The following is a 16,616-nucleotide window of genomic DNA, read 5'->3' as shown; positions in this document are numbered from 1 at the left end:
ATTTGTTGAATGTAAAGATGGGCACAAAATCAGAAAAATGGTGATTCATCTTGATTCATGATTCATCAAGGTCAACAAATCACAAATTAATAATTTACATTTTTTTTTCCTGACAAATCAATTTATCAATTCATTTTTTTTCACTTTAAAACCCTATAAAATGGCTCCCAAGCACTTAGAGAAACAAAAATCACAGAGAAGCTTCCCATGATTCTCCTCTACAATCCTGCCAAGTTTGGTGAAGATTCAGTTTCAGACATCCAAGTTGTACACTCACAAATTGGATCGCCCCCCCCCCCCCCGGAAAGTGTCCTTTAGCAGCTTGCTTGGGAAAACTCAGTCTTCACCAAATTAGGAGGGATGGTGGAGGAGAGTCATGGGGATGATACATACCAATACAAATCGACAAATTAGCGATTTTTTGGAACATATTTGGTGATTTGTTTTTTAATTTGTATCCATCGTTTGCTGAAAGGCATCAATGACAATTTTTGGAGGGGCATTCCACAGGATCATAGAAAGCTGAATCCACTAACCTGAGCCAACGAGGCACTAGAAACAGATAACTGTCTTATCTTTTCTTGCAAACTATGGGTGCCACCATACAGCTGCAAAGGTGCTTGCCTGATTGTACCAGAAAGCATCACTTTAACAGGAGTGATCTCTCTTAAAGCCATCCTTCTGTTTTCTGTGGAATTTCTCCAGTCTGGCTCAAAAAATAGAAGCCCCCAAATTATCCAGCTTAAGGATGGATAGCAGTTTGGCTGGAGTGCTATCCTCCATTTGCCATCTGATCACTGGGGAAAATATCAGACTGGACCATTCCACAAGAGGTCTGGATTGCAGTCTATTTCCCCTAGTATCACATCATAAGTTTAGATTGCTATTCGCAGGCCTACTTCTTTCCTCCTCCTCCTCCCTCTGAGGTCCTACTCTGTGGTCTTCAGTATAGGGTGTTTCTACAATGGCTGCCTGAGCAGACCTGCGAGCAGGCCAGCTTAAGGGTCTTCGGTACTTTAATTTAGGAGTTGTTGGTTTACCCACAAATTTTTCACCCATGAAGAAAGGATCCACAGCTAGCCACACAGAATGAAAGAAAACTGGAGGAAAGTAAAATAACAGAAACCCAAGACAGGGAGAATAAACTTTTTCTCAGATGAGGCAGCAGAGATACAAAACACTCTTTTTCCTTTCTATTCCTTGTTTTGGAATATAGCTGCCAGAGTAACCCAGCATTATGTCCAGTTTCCCATCTCTGGTGTAGATGTGGGCATGGAATGCATGGGGAAAAACAAAATGGCCGCCTTACCTGCCCTTCCCTGGATGGTAGCACAGACTTGCTCAGCCTCGCAAGTGACGGTGGTAGTGTGACATGGGATGTTGAAAACAGTGAATGAGCATTTCAAGCATTGCAGAGCAGTTCCTGAAAAAGACAGAAAGAAAAGAAAATATGAGGAACTCAGTTTGACTGCAAAGACATACAAAGCTAGTCTCAGTAGGACTCTGGGGGTTCTGCCTTTTTACAGGGCCAACCCAACCCCTTTTGATACCTGAGGCAAAGAACAAATGGCATTCCTTTCCCACTCCACATAGGAAAAGTGATTGGACAAACTAGCACTATTGATGGTACAACATCATCCCACCATGACCAAGAAATGAAGGCTAGCTTAAGGCAGACCACTGTTATGGCACACATAGCTATAAGGCTCCAGCATCTTGCCAGCTCCACCTGCTAGCAGCTGATGTATGAGGCGGCTGCCCCATTTTGCCAAATGGTAGGGCTAGCTCTGGTATTTAAGGGACTGGGTAACAGACAATGTTTTTCCAAACTCACTTTCTGTTCCTGGTAGGCAACTCGTGGTTACCAGAAGTGATATGTCTCTGGAAGTCATGTTGTTATGAGCTGTTGGCATTCCAAGGCATCTGTTTGTTTGTTTGTTTGTTTGTTTGTTTGTTTGTTTGTTTGTTTGTTTGTTTGTTTGTTTGTTTGTTTGTTTGTTTATTTATTTATTTATTTATTTATTTATTTATTTATTTATTTATTTATTTATTTATTTATTTATACCCCACCTATCTGGTCATTGCGACCACTCTAGGCGGCTGTTATCAGGCAAACATCAGCTTTGAGTTGAAGTTTTATTTTGAGTGTTTTATTTCCTGCTGTTGCAGGCAAACAATGAGGGGAATTATTGCTTGCTGGAAAACACTCAACCCATGTACAGTACTGCAGTCCAGATCAAGATTCAGTCTTGAAGTATATGGTTGAGAGAGAGAGAGAGAAAAAAAAATCAAAGATGGAGATGCAGACCATGATGTCTCACCACATACAATTCAGCCATGAACTTGAGTCTGTTGTGGGAACAACTCAAGTTTGGGATTCTGTTGTGTGCACTGTCAAAAAGGGAGAGAGGACTTTGGAGGTACCTTTTTCAGATTCAAGGGAGGAATTCCAATTTGAGAAGGATCATGAGGACAGTACTCCCTCAACAAGGCAAACCAAGGATATAGGTAGGGCCAAAGCAAAGTAGGCAGGACCAGGAGCAACTCTTACCAATATGGGCATTTCCCCAGTACTCATATATAGCACAGATCAACAGTATGCCTGTCTGTTCAGGAGTAGACCCCATGCAACAGTTTCCCGGGCTGCCTACCAGAGATTAATTCTCTATGACAGCATAGATTATAGACTCCACCATCCTATAAAAATGTCTGGGTAAGGCTTGCTTATTGGGGTGGACAATTAGAAGTCCTCTTTTGTTGTTCTGTTCTTTCCTTGCTCTTTCCTGACCATTCACTTCACACAAAGATTAGCTCTGGAACATTCATATTCCTAATACAATATAGAGAGCAGTTTTTGGCAGGTGCTGTTATGCTTCACTGCTGAGAACTCTTCACCGTGTCCTCAAGTGGTAACAAGTACCAAGGAGGAGTTGACTTGTGTTTGGATTCCTTGGGATAAGGCAACAGCACAGATTAATCGCATCCTCACAAATTGTTCTTTGTTTTCCACATAAAAGCACAGCTGATGGCAAAAAGCAGGCACTCCTAATGGGAAGCAACAACACCCAAGATCAGTTTAGTCGTCTGTCTAAAATTGTATTCCTACTTTTAGCTAACTCTTTCCAACACTCTTGCTCTCTCTGTCTCTTTCTCGCTCACACACACACACATGCACACACCTCTTCCCACAATTCCTCCAAGCCTTCATGGATATCTCTTTCAAACAACCAAGATCTCAAGCCAAGGGCACATTTTCTCAGAGCTTGTCTACACAAGGGTGCTGTTCTTAATCATTCTGAGGAGATTCCAGGATTTTTGTTGTTGAGTTGAATGGTTTTGAATCAGTCATCCCAGTATTTGCATCCGGATGCATGAGGGGAATTGTTGTTTGATGTATTGGAATGAGTCAGTATATTCTTCTACAATGAAGAGCCTGTGGCACCTTCGCAGACTTACTCTACATCTCTCTCAATCTGCTCAGTCTCATAGGTTTTTTTCTATCTCAAGTTCAGTCCTCTTCAGGGAAAAAGCTGGCTTATAAAGCAAAAAGCAAAGCGTGCTGCTTATATACCACCCCATAGCGCTTCAAGCACTCTCTGGGTGGTTTACAATTTAATTATGCAGGCTACACATTGCCCCCTTCCCCAGCAAGTTGGGTACTCATTTTACCGACCTCGGAAGGATAGAAGGCTGAGTCAACCTTGAGCTGGCTACCTGGGATTTGATCCCCAGGTCGTGAGCACAGTTTTAGCTGCAGTACAGCGGTTTAACCACTGCGCCACGAGGCTTATGAAGATAAAGGAATGAATGAATGAATGAATGAATGAATGAATGAATGAATGAATGAATGAATGAATGAATGAATGAATGAATGAATGAATGAATTCTCTTCATCTCACTTATGAAGGACATAAGGACAACCAAGCTGCACATAGTCAAACTCATGAGGTAGTGATTGCAGCCAGACTTCCACAGTGATTAGACAAATTCACAAAATGTAAAAAAAAATTAGTAACATACTGGCCTATAATTGCCACTCTCAAAAGTAGGAGGGGAACCACATGATGGAGAAGGCCCATTGGGTGTAGTGCCAAGGTTTCTGCTGAACTTGATATTGTCCCTGACCACTTGGAAGACAGCGGAAGACATCTTGGAAGACAGCGGAGATAAGAGAAGAATGTGGAGTTCATGGACAATATCTATTCTGGACCATCAGGAAGCCAGGGAGGATATAACAGTATAAACAGCAGATACTGTACTTCTGGAAAAGAAGCCAACTTCATGCCAAAGCCGGCTAAAGCCCTCATATCTACTCTGTATTGTTATACTGCCTCAGTCTGGGCAACTCACTGAGGGAAACCACCAGACTCTGATTTGTGTTTCTGTACTCCAGTTAACATGCGCTGGATTGTGGAGAAACCTAGAGAGTTTCAGAAAAATATCTAATTCTGCTTCATTGACTATGCCAAACCCTTTCACTGTGTGGACCACAGCAAACTATGGCAACTTCTTAAAGAAATGGGACTGCCTGACCACCTTATCTGTCTCCTGAGAAACCTATACATGGGTCAGGAAGCAACAGTTAGAACTGAATATGGAACAACTGATTGGTTCAAAATTGGGAACGGAGTACGAAAAGCCTGTATATTGACTCCCTGCTTATTTAACTTACATGCAGAATACATCATGTGAAAGGCTGGACTGGAGGAACCCCCAACCGGAATTAAGATTGCTGGAAGAAATATCTCCAATCTCCAATATAGAGAAGAAATATCTACAACCTCTGATGGCAGAAAGTGAGGAAGAATTAAAGAACCTCTTAATGAGGGTGAAAGAGGAGAGTGCAAAAATGTTCTGATGCTCAACATAAAAAACAACAACAAAAAAACAAAACCTAAGATCATGGCCACTGGTCCCATCACCTCCTGACAAACTGAAGGGGAAGATACGGAGGCAGTGACAGATTTTACTCTCTTGGGCTCCATGATCACTGCAGATGGTGACAGCAGCCACGAAATTAAAAGACGCCTGCTTCTTGGGAGGAAAGCGATGACAAACCTAGACAGCATCTTAAAAAACAGAGACATCACCTTGCCAACAAAGGCCTGCATAGTCAAAGCTATGGTTTTTCCAGTAGCGATGTATGGAAGTGAGAGCTGGACCATGAAGAAAGCTGACCACTGAAGAAGTGATGCTTTTGAATTGTGGTGCTGGCACTTTTGAGAGTCCCTTGGACTGCAAGGAGAACAAACCTATCCATTTTGAAGGAAATCAACCCTGAGTGCTCACTGGAAGGACAGATCCTGAAGCTGAGGCTCCATTATTTTGGCCATCTAATAAGACCCTGATGTTAGGAAAGTGTGAAGCCAAGAGGAGAAGGGGATGACAGAGGATGAGATGGCTGGACAGTGTCATCAAAGCTACATGAATTTGACCCACCTCCGGGAGGCATTGGAAGACAGGAGGGCCTGGCGCGCTCTGGTCTATGGGGTCACGAAGAGTCGGACATGACTTAATGACTAAACAACAACTCCAGATACTGTGTTCTTTCCAAGTAGTGAGGACTGGATCTAAATACCTTGATTTTAAAGCTCAATTGGGATAAACAGTGTAATACCTGGAACCAGCCTTTAAAAGTTCAGAAATATTTTTAGGGGGGACTATAATTCCCAGATTCTCCTAGCCAGGATGGCCAGATGTTGGGCAGAATTACAGAGAAAGGAGCCAGTGATAATGTTGGTTGAAGATGCCAGGAATCACACAATCTCCTAAATTACTTAATTCTATAAATGTCTATCAATCCTTTATAGTTTAAACTATCATAACTCTCCCTTAAAGATTCTCTGTTAGAAATTCTTAATGCCTTCTCCCCAAAACAAAAAAGCCAAGGCCCTGCAATTCCCAGAATTCCTGGGATTGAATATTAACCCTGTTTCCAAGCCTGTCGCAATAAACCAAGCTTCTGAATGTTGTCACTGCCCTTAATGGTTTAATTTGAAAAGTCAGTAGAAAGTACTGTACATCTCTTAATCCCACTGTGACACACCGCACCATGAGGTACACACAGTGGCCTTTAAAAATAATTGTTCCAGCTGTCTGGGCCTGACGATCTTTGGAGCTGCCATTTAATTGCAACTTGTGAGACGTGTTGCAGCAAGAGACTGTGTTTGTGATAGGTTGCCTGCTCACTGGAAGGGCAGATCCTGAAGCTGAGGCTCCAGTACTTTGGCCATCTCATGAGAAGAGAAGACTCCCTGGAAAAGACCCTGATGTTGGGAAAGTGTGAGGGGAAGAGGAGAAGGGGACGACAGAGGGCGAGATGGCTGGACAGTGTCACCGAAGCGACCAACATGAATTTGACACAACTATGGGAGGCAGTGGAAGATAGGTCTGGCATGCTCTGGTCCATGGGGTCACGAAGAGTCGGACACAACTAAACAACGACGACACCTGCAAAACAGATGTATTTTCCTTTTTTTTAGTCCAAAGTATTAAGGGAGTGGAGTTGAGAAGAGGCATAGGAAAAGGAGATGGGACAGACAAGGACCAGTACCTAAATGCAGCTTGAGCTAAGATCCTGTCCACATGGGCATTTGCCCCACTGTTTGGCATGCTGATGGATAAGGCTGAACTCTCCTTTTTTTGTGTCCGCAAGTGGTCATTGCTGGAGCAGACCAATTTACCCCAACCCACACCTATCTTGAATCCATGTCAGGGGGTTCTACTATTTTGGCTTCGGTTGAAGGGTTTCAGTTTAGTCTTTTCCCAGGAAGTGTGGTCACTTGGAATAGACTTAACTAGAGGCTTGCAGCTCCTTCCAGCATCAGTTTCCTGTATTCTCAATTGGTTTACGAGCCACTTCAGGATATTAGCTATTGAACACTTCTCCTGACTGTGGATGGTCAGGGGAAATGAAATTACTATTATTATTATTATTATTATTATTATTATTATTATTATTATTATTATTATTATTATTATTATTATTATTATTATTATTATTATTATTATTATTATTATTATTATTATTATTATTATTATTATTGTGTCTGCTAGATCATCACTGATGTGATGAATCACTTCGATCACGTAAAAAATTTTTTTTTTCCTTGAGCAAAACTTCTCATATATCCTGCCCACTGACCATGTTGACTGGGGATCATGAGAGGTGAAGTCCAACAATATTTGAGAGGCTTACAGATTCTTCATCTGTGCTATCAAGGAAAACATCCGTTTAGGAGTGTAAGAAGAGCACTGCTAGATGGATCAGACTAAAGACCCCTTTAGGCCAGAGTCTTGCTTTGTACAATGGCCAGCTCCAAGAAGCCTACAAGAGAAGGCTGTGCTTTATGATTCAGCAGGCTGCTCAGTCCTGGTTTGAATTAAAGATTTAAAAAAATAAGAAGGGAAAGCAGTCAGAGCTTTGAAATTGTTCAGCAACAGTTAGCAACCGATGAACAGTTTGAGCAGCAAACACATATGTGTCACCCGGCGGGGTCAACGTCTTCAGCCTTATGGTGAGATGTATTCTTGCAATGTTGTTTCAACTGCAGCTGTTATGTGCAAAGGTGCATCATTATAATACTATTTTTCCATCTTTTACTGCAACCTTCTGCAGCCTGGCATTTCTTGGATATTTCTAACAGGCTTGGAAAAGTATCCTTTTTGGACAACAACTCCCAGAACGCCTGTCCCAAACTTGAGGTGATCCTTGATCTAGATGGGTGGGATACAAATCTAATGAATAAAATAAATAAATAAATCTCCATTTGGGTTTTATTGTCATGCAGAGCATTTGGAAGGCACAGGGTTAGGAAATTTTACGAATCGTCTGTTTTGTACGATGCCCTGATTATATATTAGTATAGAAAATACCCTGCTAAACAAGCAGTTGCAACAAAAATTATGCAAAGTTTTCTATTTTGGATTTCTCTGGGCAGAGAAAATAAATGTGACGGCTCAGCCTCACTTCTTGCTGATTCTAGTTTTTTTGGTTCTTATTTAACTCCACTTTCTGCCTCACAGCTAAAGAAGCAGGAATGTCCTGGACTGAGCAAACAACCCCCCGAAAGGGTGTGAATGAAAAGGCACATACAGATTTAATCCGAGACATGTGTGCTCCCATCACCGCAGATAGAAAGACAAATAACCCAAAGCGTGTTCACTTCAAGAGGGCCGATATTCACTGTATGCTCCTGGGAATGAAACAAGGCGGAGGTTTCTAGAGCCAGGATAGAAAAAAGCAACCAGAAGTTTGCAGAAAGCAGAATTTGGAAAACAGGAGTGAAGCGGATGCTCAGACTGGAAAAAATAACTCTGCTCCAAAAACCACAGCCTTTCATGGAAAACAGAACCCCTCCCAAAGCCTAAGCAAAATTTGTGTTTCCTGCATGCTGGTACAGTTTGTCCTGTTTATGTGCATCAGCGAAGTGGGTGGCTAGTGATAATACTGGGAAAGAGGAAGGGATTCCTGGAAAGTGGGTAACCCTTACCTGATTCAGACAACAGGATAAATAGTCTACCTGTAGAGTAGCTTGCTTTACAGAGGACAGTCTTCTAGTTGAAAAGGTTTTGTCAGTTTGAAAGACTGTCCACTCTGTGACTGGTTTAAAGATAAGATGGGAAAAAGAGGAAGGAGCTCAGTGTCGCCTGGCAACACCTGAATAATGGACTTAGCAGACCGGAGCACAGTTCACATAGTTACAGTCTTCTGAAGATGCCGGCCACAGAGACTGGTGAAACGTTAGGAAGAACAACCTTCAGAACACGGCCAAAGAGCCCGAAAAACCCACAACAACCATTAGATCCCGGCCATGAAAGCCTTCGCAAATATATTAAGTTGGACATGACTTAATGACTAAACAACAGCAGCAACCATCAATATTGACTAAATCCAATGTGGGTCCTCTGCTGTCCTCATATAAAGGTGAACCTTTTATTCCTTACAGGTCAGGGTGGTGTTACTTCAGTAACAGAGATGGGCACAAACTGGAAAACTGGTGGTTTGTGATGGTTCGTGGTTGCTAGTTACCCATGAACCATCACACCCCCACCCGAAAAATGAACTGGTTTGTAGCTCGTTTTTCAGGTTCGTGCCAGGGGAGGGACTGACTGCCCCCTGTCCCTGTTGCCTCCTTACCTGGAAGGGAAGCTGGCTGACTGGAGGAGATAAGGAGACTATTGGGGGCAGTGGGAAGGGGTGGTGGGGATATGTTTTGCCAAAGCAAAACAAGGCAGTGAGGAGGGGGGAAAGTCCGGTGTTTTGCTTTGCTTTGGCAAAACAGGATCCCTGAACTGGGTCATGAACTGAACAACAAACCGGGCTGATTTGTCAGTTTTTCTGGCTTCTGGTTCGGTTCGTGGCCATCTCTATTCAGGAGACAGCAGGGAAGGGGAAGACGGCCAAGTGGTATAGAACACTGGTTCTTAACCTTGGGTTACTCAGGAGTTTTGGACTGCAACTCCCAGAAGCCTTCACCACCAATTGTGCTGGCTGGGGTTTCTGGGAGTTGCAGTTCAAAAACATCCGAGTAACAAAGGTTAAGAACCACTGGTACAGAAGACAGGTCTCCTCTAACCATAGTGCAGTAGAAGGAATTTCATCAATAAAGGGAGAGATTCAGATGACGCCGGACTACAGTTGCAAGTGTTCGCGTGAATCAGGCAGTGTTCTACTGATCTGCATCCTGGACTACAATTCCATGAGGCACTGTTTCCAATCATGGGTAGTGTCCACTATAAGGCAGCTTACAGTGTAGTACATACCTTTAAGGAATCTCACATATGGGACATGAATGCAATAGTGATATTTCATTATTTATTTTCACGGCCTGATATTTGGAGCCACCCTGCTTCTGCATATGACAGATCCTACTTAGGAATCTTAGATCCATTCTATGGACAGGGCTGCCCAACCCATTTAGCCGTCTGAGACAGAATAACAAATACTTCCTCCTTCCTGGGCTTGTGTGTCCCCAAGTCTAGCACCCAAGACCAGCCAAGGGTTTGTTTTTTTGGACGGGGGGGCAGTGGGTATATGAAGCAGCAAAATGCCTCTGCCTACCCCAGTGCTCTGGAGCAGTGGTTCTCAAACTGGGCTCCCCAGATGTTTTTTTTTGGACTGCAGTTACTGGTTAGGATTAAATTAAAGACGACTCCTAGCCCACAATCCCTGATAACTTCCAAATGGTGAAGGGGATTAGATGGCAGCTTGGGCACCTTTAGGGAGGTGGAATGGAAAATTGTTTACTTCTGAAAAATCACCCCAGCTCATGACACTCCATTAGCCTTAGTAAAGGTAAAGGTTCCCCTTGACAATTTTTGTCCAGTCATGTTCGACTCTAGGGGGCGGTGCTCATCCCCGTTTCCAAGCCATAGAGCCAGCATTTTGTCCGAAGACAATCTTCCGTGGTCACATGGCCAGTGCGACTTAGACACGGAACGCTGTTACCTTCCCACCGAGGTGGTCCCTATTGATCTACTTGCATTTGCATGCTTTCGAACCGCTAGGTTGGCGGGAGCTGGGACAAGCGACAGGAGCTCACTCCGTCGCGTGGATTCGATCTTACGACTGCTTGGTCTTCTGACTCTGCAGCACACAAAGGCTTCTGCGATTTAGCCCGCAGCGCCACCACATCCCCATCCCCATTAGCCTTACAAGATGTAATTTACAAAAGAGGACTTCAGCCATGGTTGCTTAAAATCTGAGATCTGCCTTTATTAAATCACATTTTGGTTATGTTGTGCTCTATTTGTATCCTGCTACAGGCCCCCAAAGGTTGTCTGACATTCCCATAAAAGAGCAGTAAAAATAATGATTAGAAACACATGCACAATGCACCATTCAGGAAAAGAGAAATAAAGTCACCCAACCAAATCAAAATTAAGTCATAATATACAGCAATATTTGTTTTGCTCTAGATATAAAAGACCCAGAAGACCCTCTGTAGACCCATGTGACAATTAAGTATAAAGATGCTGGTGTGGGTGGCGTTGCTTCCCCTGCTCTTGTTAATGATTCCACTAATAACAGTACTACTTGAGGAAGTTTCCAAACCGCTAGACATAAAAAAAATTCAAGAAAACATATAATTAAACATCCCTGGCATGTTAACGGTTATGTCCCATCCTGTTTACACTCCACCTGATCGTGGTTGCCTCATTTTCTGCCTGACATTTCTTTTGTGCCTGTAATTGAGGTAGGATGAGCATACCTTTCACTGTTGAAGTTTTACCAATCATGATGTTTGCTTACCGAAGAACGCTTCATCCGTTAAACTTTTAAAAACTGGATACTTTTTAAACAAAGTTTTAAAAACTTTGGATGCTGACTCTAGAGCAGTGGTTCCCAGCCTTGGACCGCCAGGTGTTCTTGGACTAAAACTCCCAGAAGCCTTCACCATTAGCTGTGCTGGCCAGGATTTCTGGGAGTCGTAGTCCAAGTACATCTGGGGGGGGGACCCAAGGTTGGGAACCATTGCTCTGTGGGTCTTAAAAGCTGACTGGGTAGCTCAACAAGTTGGGTGCCTGGTTGCAGAGCCAGAGGTTGTGAGTTTGATTCCCCAGGAGAAAAGCCATTCTGCATTTCTAACTTTAAGAAAAAACCCAGAAGAAGGGAATGGAAACCAATATTGAATAGTCTGCCTAGAAAACTTTAGAAATGGTCACCATCAGTCAGAATTGACTTTGCAGCACTTAATAATATTGGTTAATAGCAACAACAAAAACAGTAGTACAGTTCGTAAGTCGAGGCACCACTGGAATGGCTTTAACTTTTTTTTTTAAAAAAAAACCCTCCCACTCCCTTTAAAATTAAACTGGAAAAGGCGGGGAAAAGAAAAGAAAAGAAATCTGTGTGGGAAAGGATGTCTCTATGAGATCCAGTTCTGGTGCTTAAAATGAATCCTGAGTTGAACATATAGTATAAGCAGAAGCATCTTGTTCAGTAATTCTATGTTGCTTCTGCATAAGCTGCTATTTGTTTTAATACTGGTTTTTGTCTGTAGATCTCACAACTGTACCAAGCAACAGAGCAGATCCTAGTATAAACTTACAGCCCTGTGTTAGAGAAAGGGGGCATGTTTTGTATCACACACAAAGTTTTCTCTCATGTTCAAAGATTACCTCAAACTAGCATTTTAGAGTCATTTTGACACAGTACAAGTTGAAAGCCTCAATCCAAAGTGTCAAGTGAAGTACTGTTTTGTGTTCATGTTTTATATTTTTGTATTTTCAAGGTACAGTATTAGACTTGGATAGTACAGGCTTGTTGTTAAGCACAACCCCTCATATTTGTATCATAACAACTTATTTTTAGAACAGATCGGTGCAGGTCTGTAACTACCAATCTTGGTAGTCAGAGCAAGCAATATGGTCTCTCATACACACCACCCTGAGGTGAGGGCAAAGCCCCTTTTTCCCTCCCCCCCCAAAAAAAAACCAGAGGAGAAGGTATTGTGCTCCACATATGAAGAGAACATTTATGGTTTCAAAATAAGGGAGAGTGGATGAAGCTGAATAGTATTGTTCTTTGTTTTCCTAACACTCACTGATCCATTCATATCTAGACTTTGGCACCTTCTAAAATGTTAATGCCCAAAGGCAGTAGTTCCCAACCTTCAGTAATCGAGGTGTTTTAAGACCAAAAAATTTGGACTAAAACTCTTTGTAATTGCTGTAGCTGTTACTTTGTCAATAAGGAACCCCTTAGGTTACAATCCTAAATTTACTTCACAGGGAGTTAGCTGAAGGGATGAGGAAGGTATAGATGGGACTTTACTATTAATTATATTCCGTTTATAGCCTGGCAGAGTTCAGAAGAGGCAATATGAAAAGTAGACTATTCCAGAAGTTAGGTATATACAGTACCTGCTTTCCAACACTGAGGGGCACCTTCCTGTTTTTCCCTTTTTCATCTTTCTATATAATTCCTTCTCTTAATCTTTTTTCAATTCTTGTTTCTGTTTTTCTAACCATTCTGCCATCTTTTGTGTCCTCTGAGGCCACTTTATGCATTTGATTTACCTCCAATAGATCTTTATACATTTGGTCTATCTCTAATAGATCTTCCAGGCTATTATAAATGGATTCTGCTGATTTTCTCCTCTTATCTTCCCTTAAGACTCTCCTCAACTCCACTAGGTTTTCTCTATTAATTTCCCCCAGGCCTTCTTTAGGTTGGCATACACCATCCACCACACTCTCATTCCTTCGTTCATTATTTCCTGTCTCCTGTTGACTATAATTTTTCTTCAACTGTGCCGTGAATAATTTTGCCTGTTCGTTGTGGGATCTTGAAGCTTGAATCCAGTCTCCGACATAAAGAATTTTCCCCGCCTAAAGGCTCGAGGTCCCATCCAGTTCAACATCCAGGATACAGTTTGTAAGTTCCACTTTGGCTAAATTAGGCTTTTAAGGGTTAATTTGTCTGTACTGTACTTCAGTTCCATCCTCAAAGAGAAAGGGAATTCCAAAAAGTCATAGAACATTCAAGGCCATTGATTCTAGGCATTTTACCAGTGCCTTAAGTAGCTGTTACACATAGCATAAACAGATTTTGTTTTCCAAAGTTGTTATCAATTAAGTGTCTAATTAATGCCCAGTTTATTTTCCTTGTGTCTCGCTCCATCTCTTCCTCTCCCCAGCTTCTCTGCAGCTCAGTCAATGATGATGGAGAGCTATGAGATGCTATTTCTGCTGTAGAAGTTGTCTTGTCCAGGGATAGTAAATAGACAGTTTTAAAAGATGTTTCTCACCCCTTTGTAGCACAATGTATCGCTTCTTCATACCCGGCTGCCGAAGACTTGCAAGCAAGCTAGTTCAGCTGCTTGTTTCCGCCCACAGGTCAATTGGGGAGTTTCCTGGATCAAGCGTGGGTCACTGCCTTCCCCTCATGATCATTAGGCTTCTCCCCTGTTTCACCACCTCTTTGGGGTGGTTTTAACCTCCTGGGGGTCCCAAACAGGTTGGAATTCAGGCCAGGAGATGGAGCCCCGTCCTCCTGCTGCTGTCTTGTCACAGCATCAAGCCAGAGGTCCGGAAGTATTAAAAAAGAGAATTAAACTGAAATAAGGGATCACTAATCAGGGTAAAGGCATAATATGGTGTGTTTTTTTAAAGGTAAATTGAAGCTCGATATAAGGTTGGGGTAAACAAAAGTACATAATGAACATGCATTAGATACAGTATGACATTGTTATAGACAGGATAAAAAATGTTGAGATAGAAATGGCTAAACAACTATACAAAGAAAACCTGTATAAGATGTTCTAGATAATATCTACAGTGATTCCTTGCTAGACAGTTACCCCGCAGGACATTTTTTTCACTAGACATTGGCTTTTTGCGATCGCTATAGCGATTCACAAAACAGTGATTCCTATGGGGGAATTTCGCTGGACAATGTTTGGTCCCTGCTTCGCAAACCGATTTTCACTAGACAACGATTTTGACAGCTCCCTCCGCGCTCACAAACAGGTATTTTCGGGACCTAAGCTTCACAAGACAGCGATTTAAACAGCTGATTGGCAGTTCACAAAGCGGCTTTCCAATGGCCGATCTTCGCTAGACAACGATGATTCTTCCCCATTGGAACGCGTTAAACAGGTTTCAGTGCATTCCAATGGGGAAATGCTTTTCGCTAGACAATGATTTAGCTAAACAGCGATTTCAGTGGAATGGATTGTCATTGTCTAGCGAGGCACCACTGTATTATATGTTAAGAACTTACTCAGTTATCATTGGTATAAATTACAAAGTTTGTCGGTTAAATTACCTGAAATTATATAGATTTGGAACTGGAATGACTTTTATTAAGTATGTTATTAGAGGACTTTGAAAACATTGCATACTATGAGAGTAATATTAGGATAATAGCCAATATTGTATACTAAAATGCATACATGAACTGTTTGAATGATCAGATGATGTGTGGAACTTGCAGGGACAATTGGGAAGACGCCAAGAGGCAAAAAACAAATAATTGTAAGCAACCATGTAACATGATGTTTGATAAGCATGAACCGAATGTAGATAGATTGAAAAACCAATAAAATGTATTTTAAAAAGAAAAGAAAAAGAAAAGTAGAGTATGAATATGAGCGCCAATATTATGATTTCACAGGGCCAAACCAATACCTTTTGCCGCTTGAGGGAAAGGACAAGAGGGCTCTCCATTTTACAGAACTGAAGTGGACTGAACTGCCAGTGGAAGTTTCTTTCAATACTGGCGAAGGGATAGAGTCATTTAGAACACACCACCCATACTGGTTGGGGAATTCTGGGAGCTGTAGTCCCAAGCAGGAATATTTATAAGTTCTGATTCCGCACCTTGGAGCAGAAAACTAGTTCAGAGGGTATAGAAAGGCAAACACAGACTCAACAGAAGGAGACTGGTTAGGCTGTTAAGCGGTCTGTGGGAGAGGACCCAGGGGACTGCTGTTGCTTCTCTCAAGATCCCTTGCCACTTCACTCTGCCTAATGGTAGGGCTGGGAGCAGTAATTTCACCATGGTTCAATTGAAAAGTACAACAGTGAAAACATACATGGCTCTTTCGTTCCAAGCAAATGCATGAGGAAGGGCTTATAGTTCAAATGAGAATATAGTTCTCAATCTCCAGCTCTGTGACTCTGTTGATACTCACTTTACCTTAAAAAATGAGTTAATACATTTACTAGTCATGGTGAGGAGAAGTGGAATATAGATGGCTAGCCCCACAACCTGTTTCTATTACACTCTGTTATATTACCCAGCTTTCCAAACCTCTTACTGTACCGTAAGCATGGTTAGCCCTTTACCACGATGACTTCTTTGTTTTCATTTTACCAAGTGTCTAGTGTGGGATAATATTCTGTCTACACCCCATACTGAATTGTTGCACCTTTTTCTTGTTTTTAGTTTTCACTCTACTAATCTCAATTGACTTTTAAATGTAGACTGATGAAATGTTTTTTTAATTGCCTTTTACGTGTTTTATGATTTGTTTTAAAAATGCACGAGTCATTACACTTTATTTGAAAAAGAATATATATAAACCTCAGACTGATGCAGTGTAATAACGAGGGGGGAAATGAGAGGATTCAACATGGAATTTAAGTTCTAGCCATTGTCAATGTATGCCCACACCATGTAAACAATATGCTCAGTTTATTTATTTGGCTGGTCATTTATTTTCCACCCTTCAATGAGTAAATTCAGCTGAGGACAGCTTACACAATGGAACTAAAAAACAACAAAAATATGCCAACAAAACAAAGGGCAGGAAAGCATTGTTTTTAAATCTCATCATTAAGACCCGTATCAACAGCAGTAAACAGAAAACATATCAATAACCTTTGCATGTACGGCTTCATTGTGGTCAGAAGGTTTCTTGTTTGACAAAGGCTTATTGTGGAGAGCTCTAGCAGCATGCAAAGCCTGTCCTAGTGAGTACAATATGCAGGTTCTTTGAGTTGCTCGTAGCAACATCCAACAGGCTGCCAGGAGATTTTCTAATGATTATTGACTTCAGCTCTGCTCTCAGATACAGATAGCAGTGGACACAGGTAACATCAAGGGGATGTATGACAGCATCAAGCAGGTTTTAGGTCCAATACAGAAGAAATCTGCTCCTTTGAAG

General features: G+C 41.9%; 1 protein-coding gene across 2 annotated transcripts in view; it reads right to left on the bottom strand.

Annotated features, from left to right (window-relative positions):
• LOC110090958 (protein Bouncer) overlaps positions 1 to 16,616 on the bottom strand; it is a 34,026-nt gene that overhangs the window by 3,592 nt on the left and 13,818 nt on the right. For both annotated transcript variants that reach the window (XM_072989085.2, XM_020814859.3), the window contains exon 2: positions 1,310 to 1,423. In XM_072989085.2, the coding sequence (XP_072845186.1) occupies positions 1,310 to 1,423 (114 nt within the window). The remainder of the gene's footprint in view (positions 1 to 1,309; positions 1,424 to 16,616) is intronic.

This window comes from Pogona vitticeps, chromosome 2 (assembly GCF_051106095.1).
Source record: "Pogona vitticeps strain Pit_001003342236 chromosome 2, PviZW2.1, whole genome shotgun sequence".
Classification (NCBI taxonomy): domain Eukaryota; kingdom Metazoa; phylum Chordata; class Lepidosauria; order Squamata; family Agamidae; genus Pogona; species Pogona vitticeps.
The sequence above is the reverse complement of the archived record's forward strand: the minus strand, read 5'-3'. Positions and strand labels throughout refer to the sequence as shown.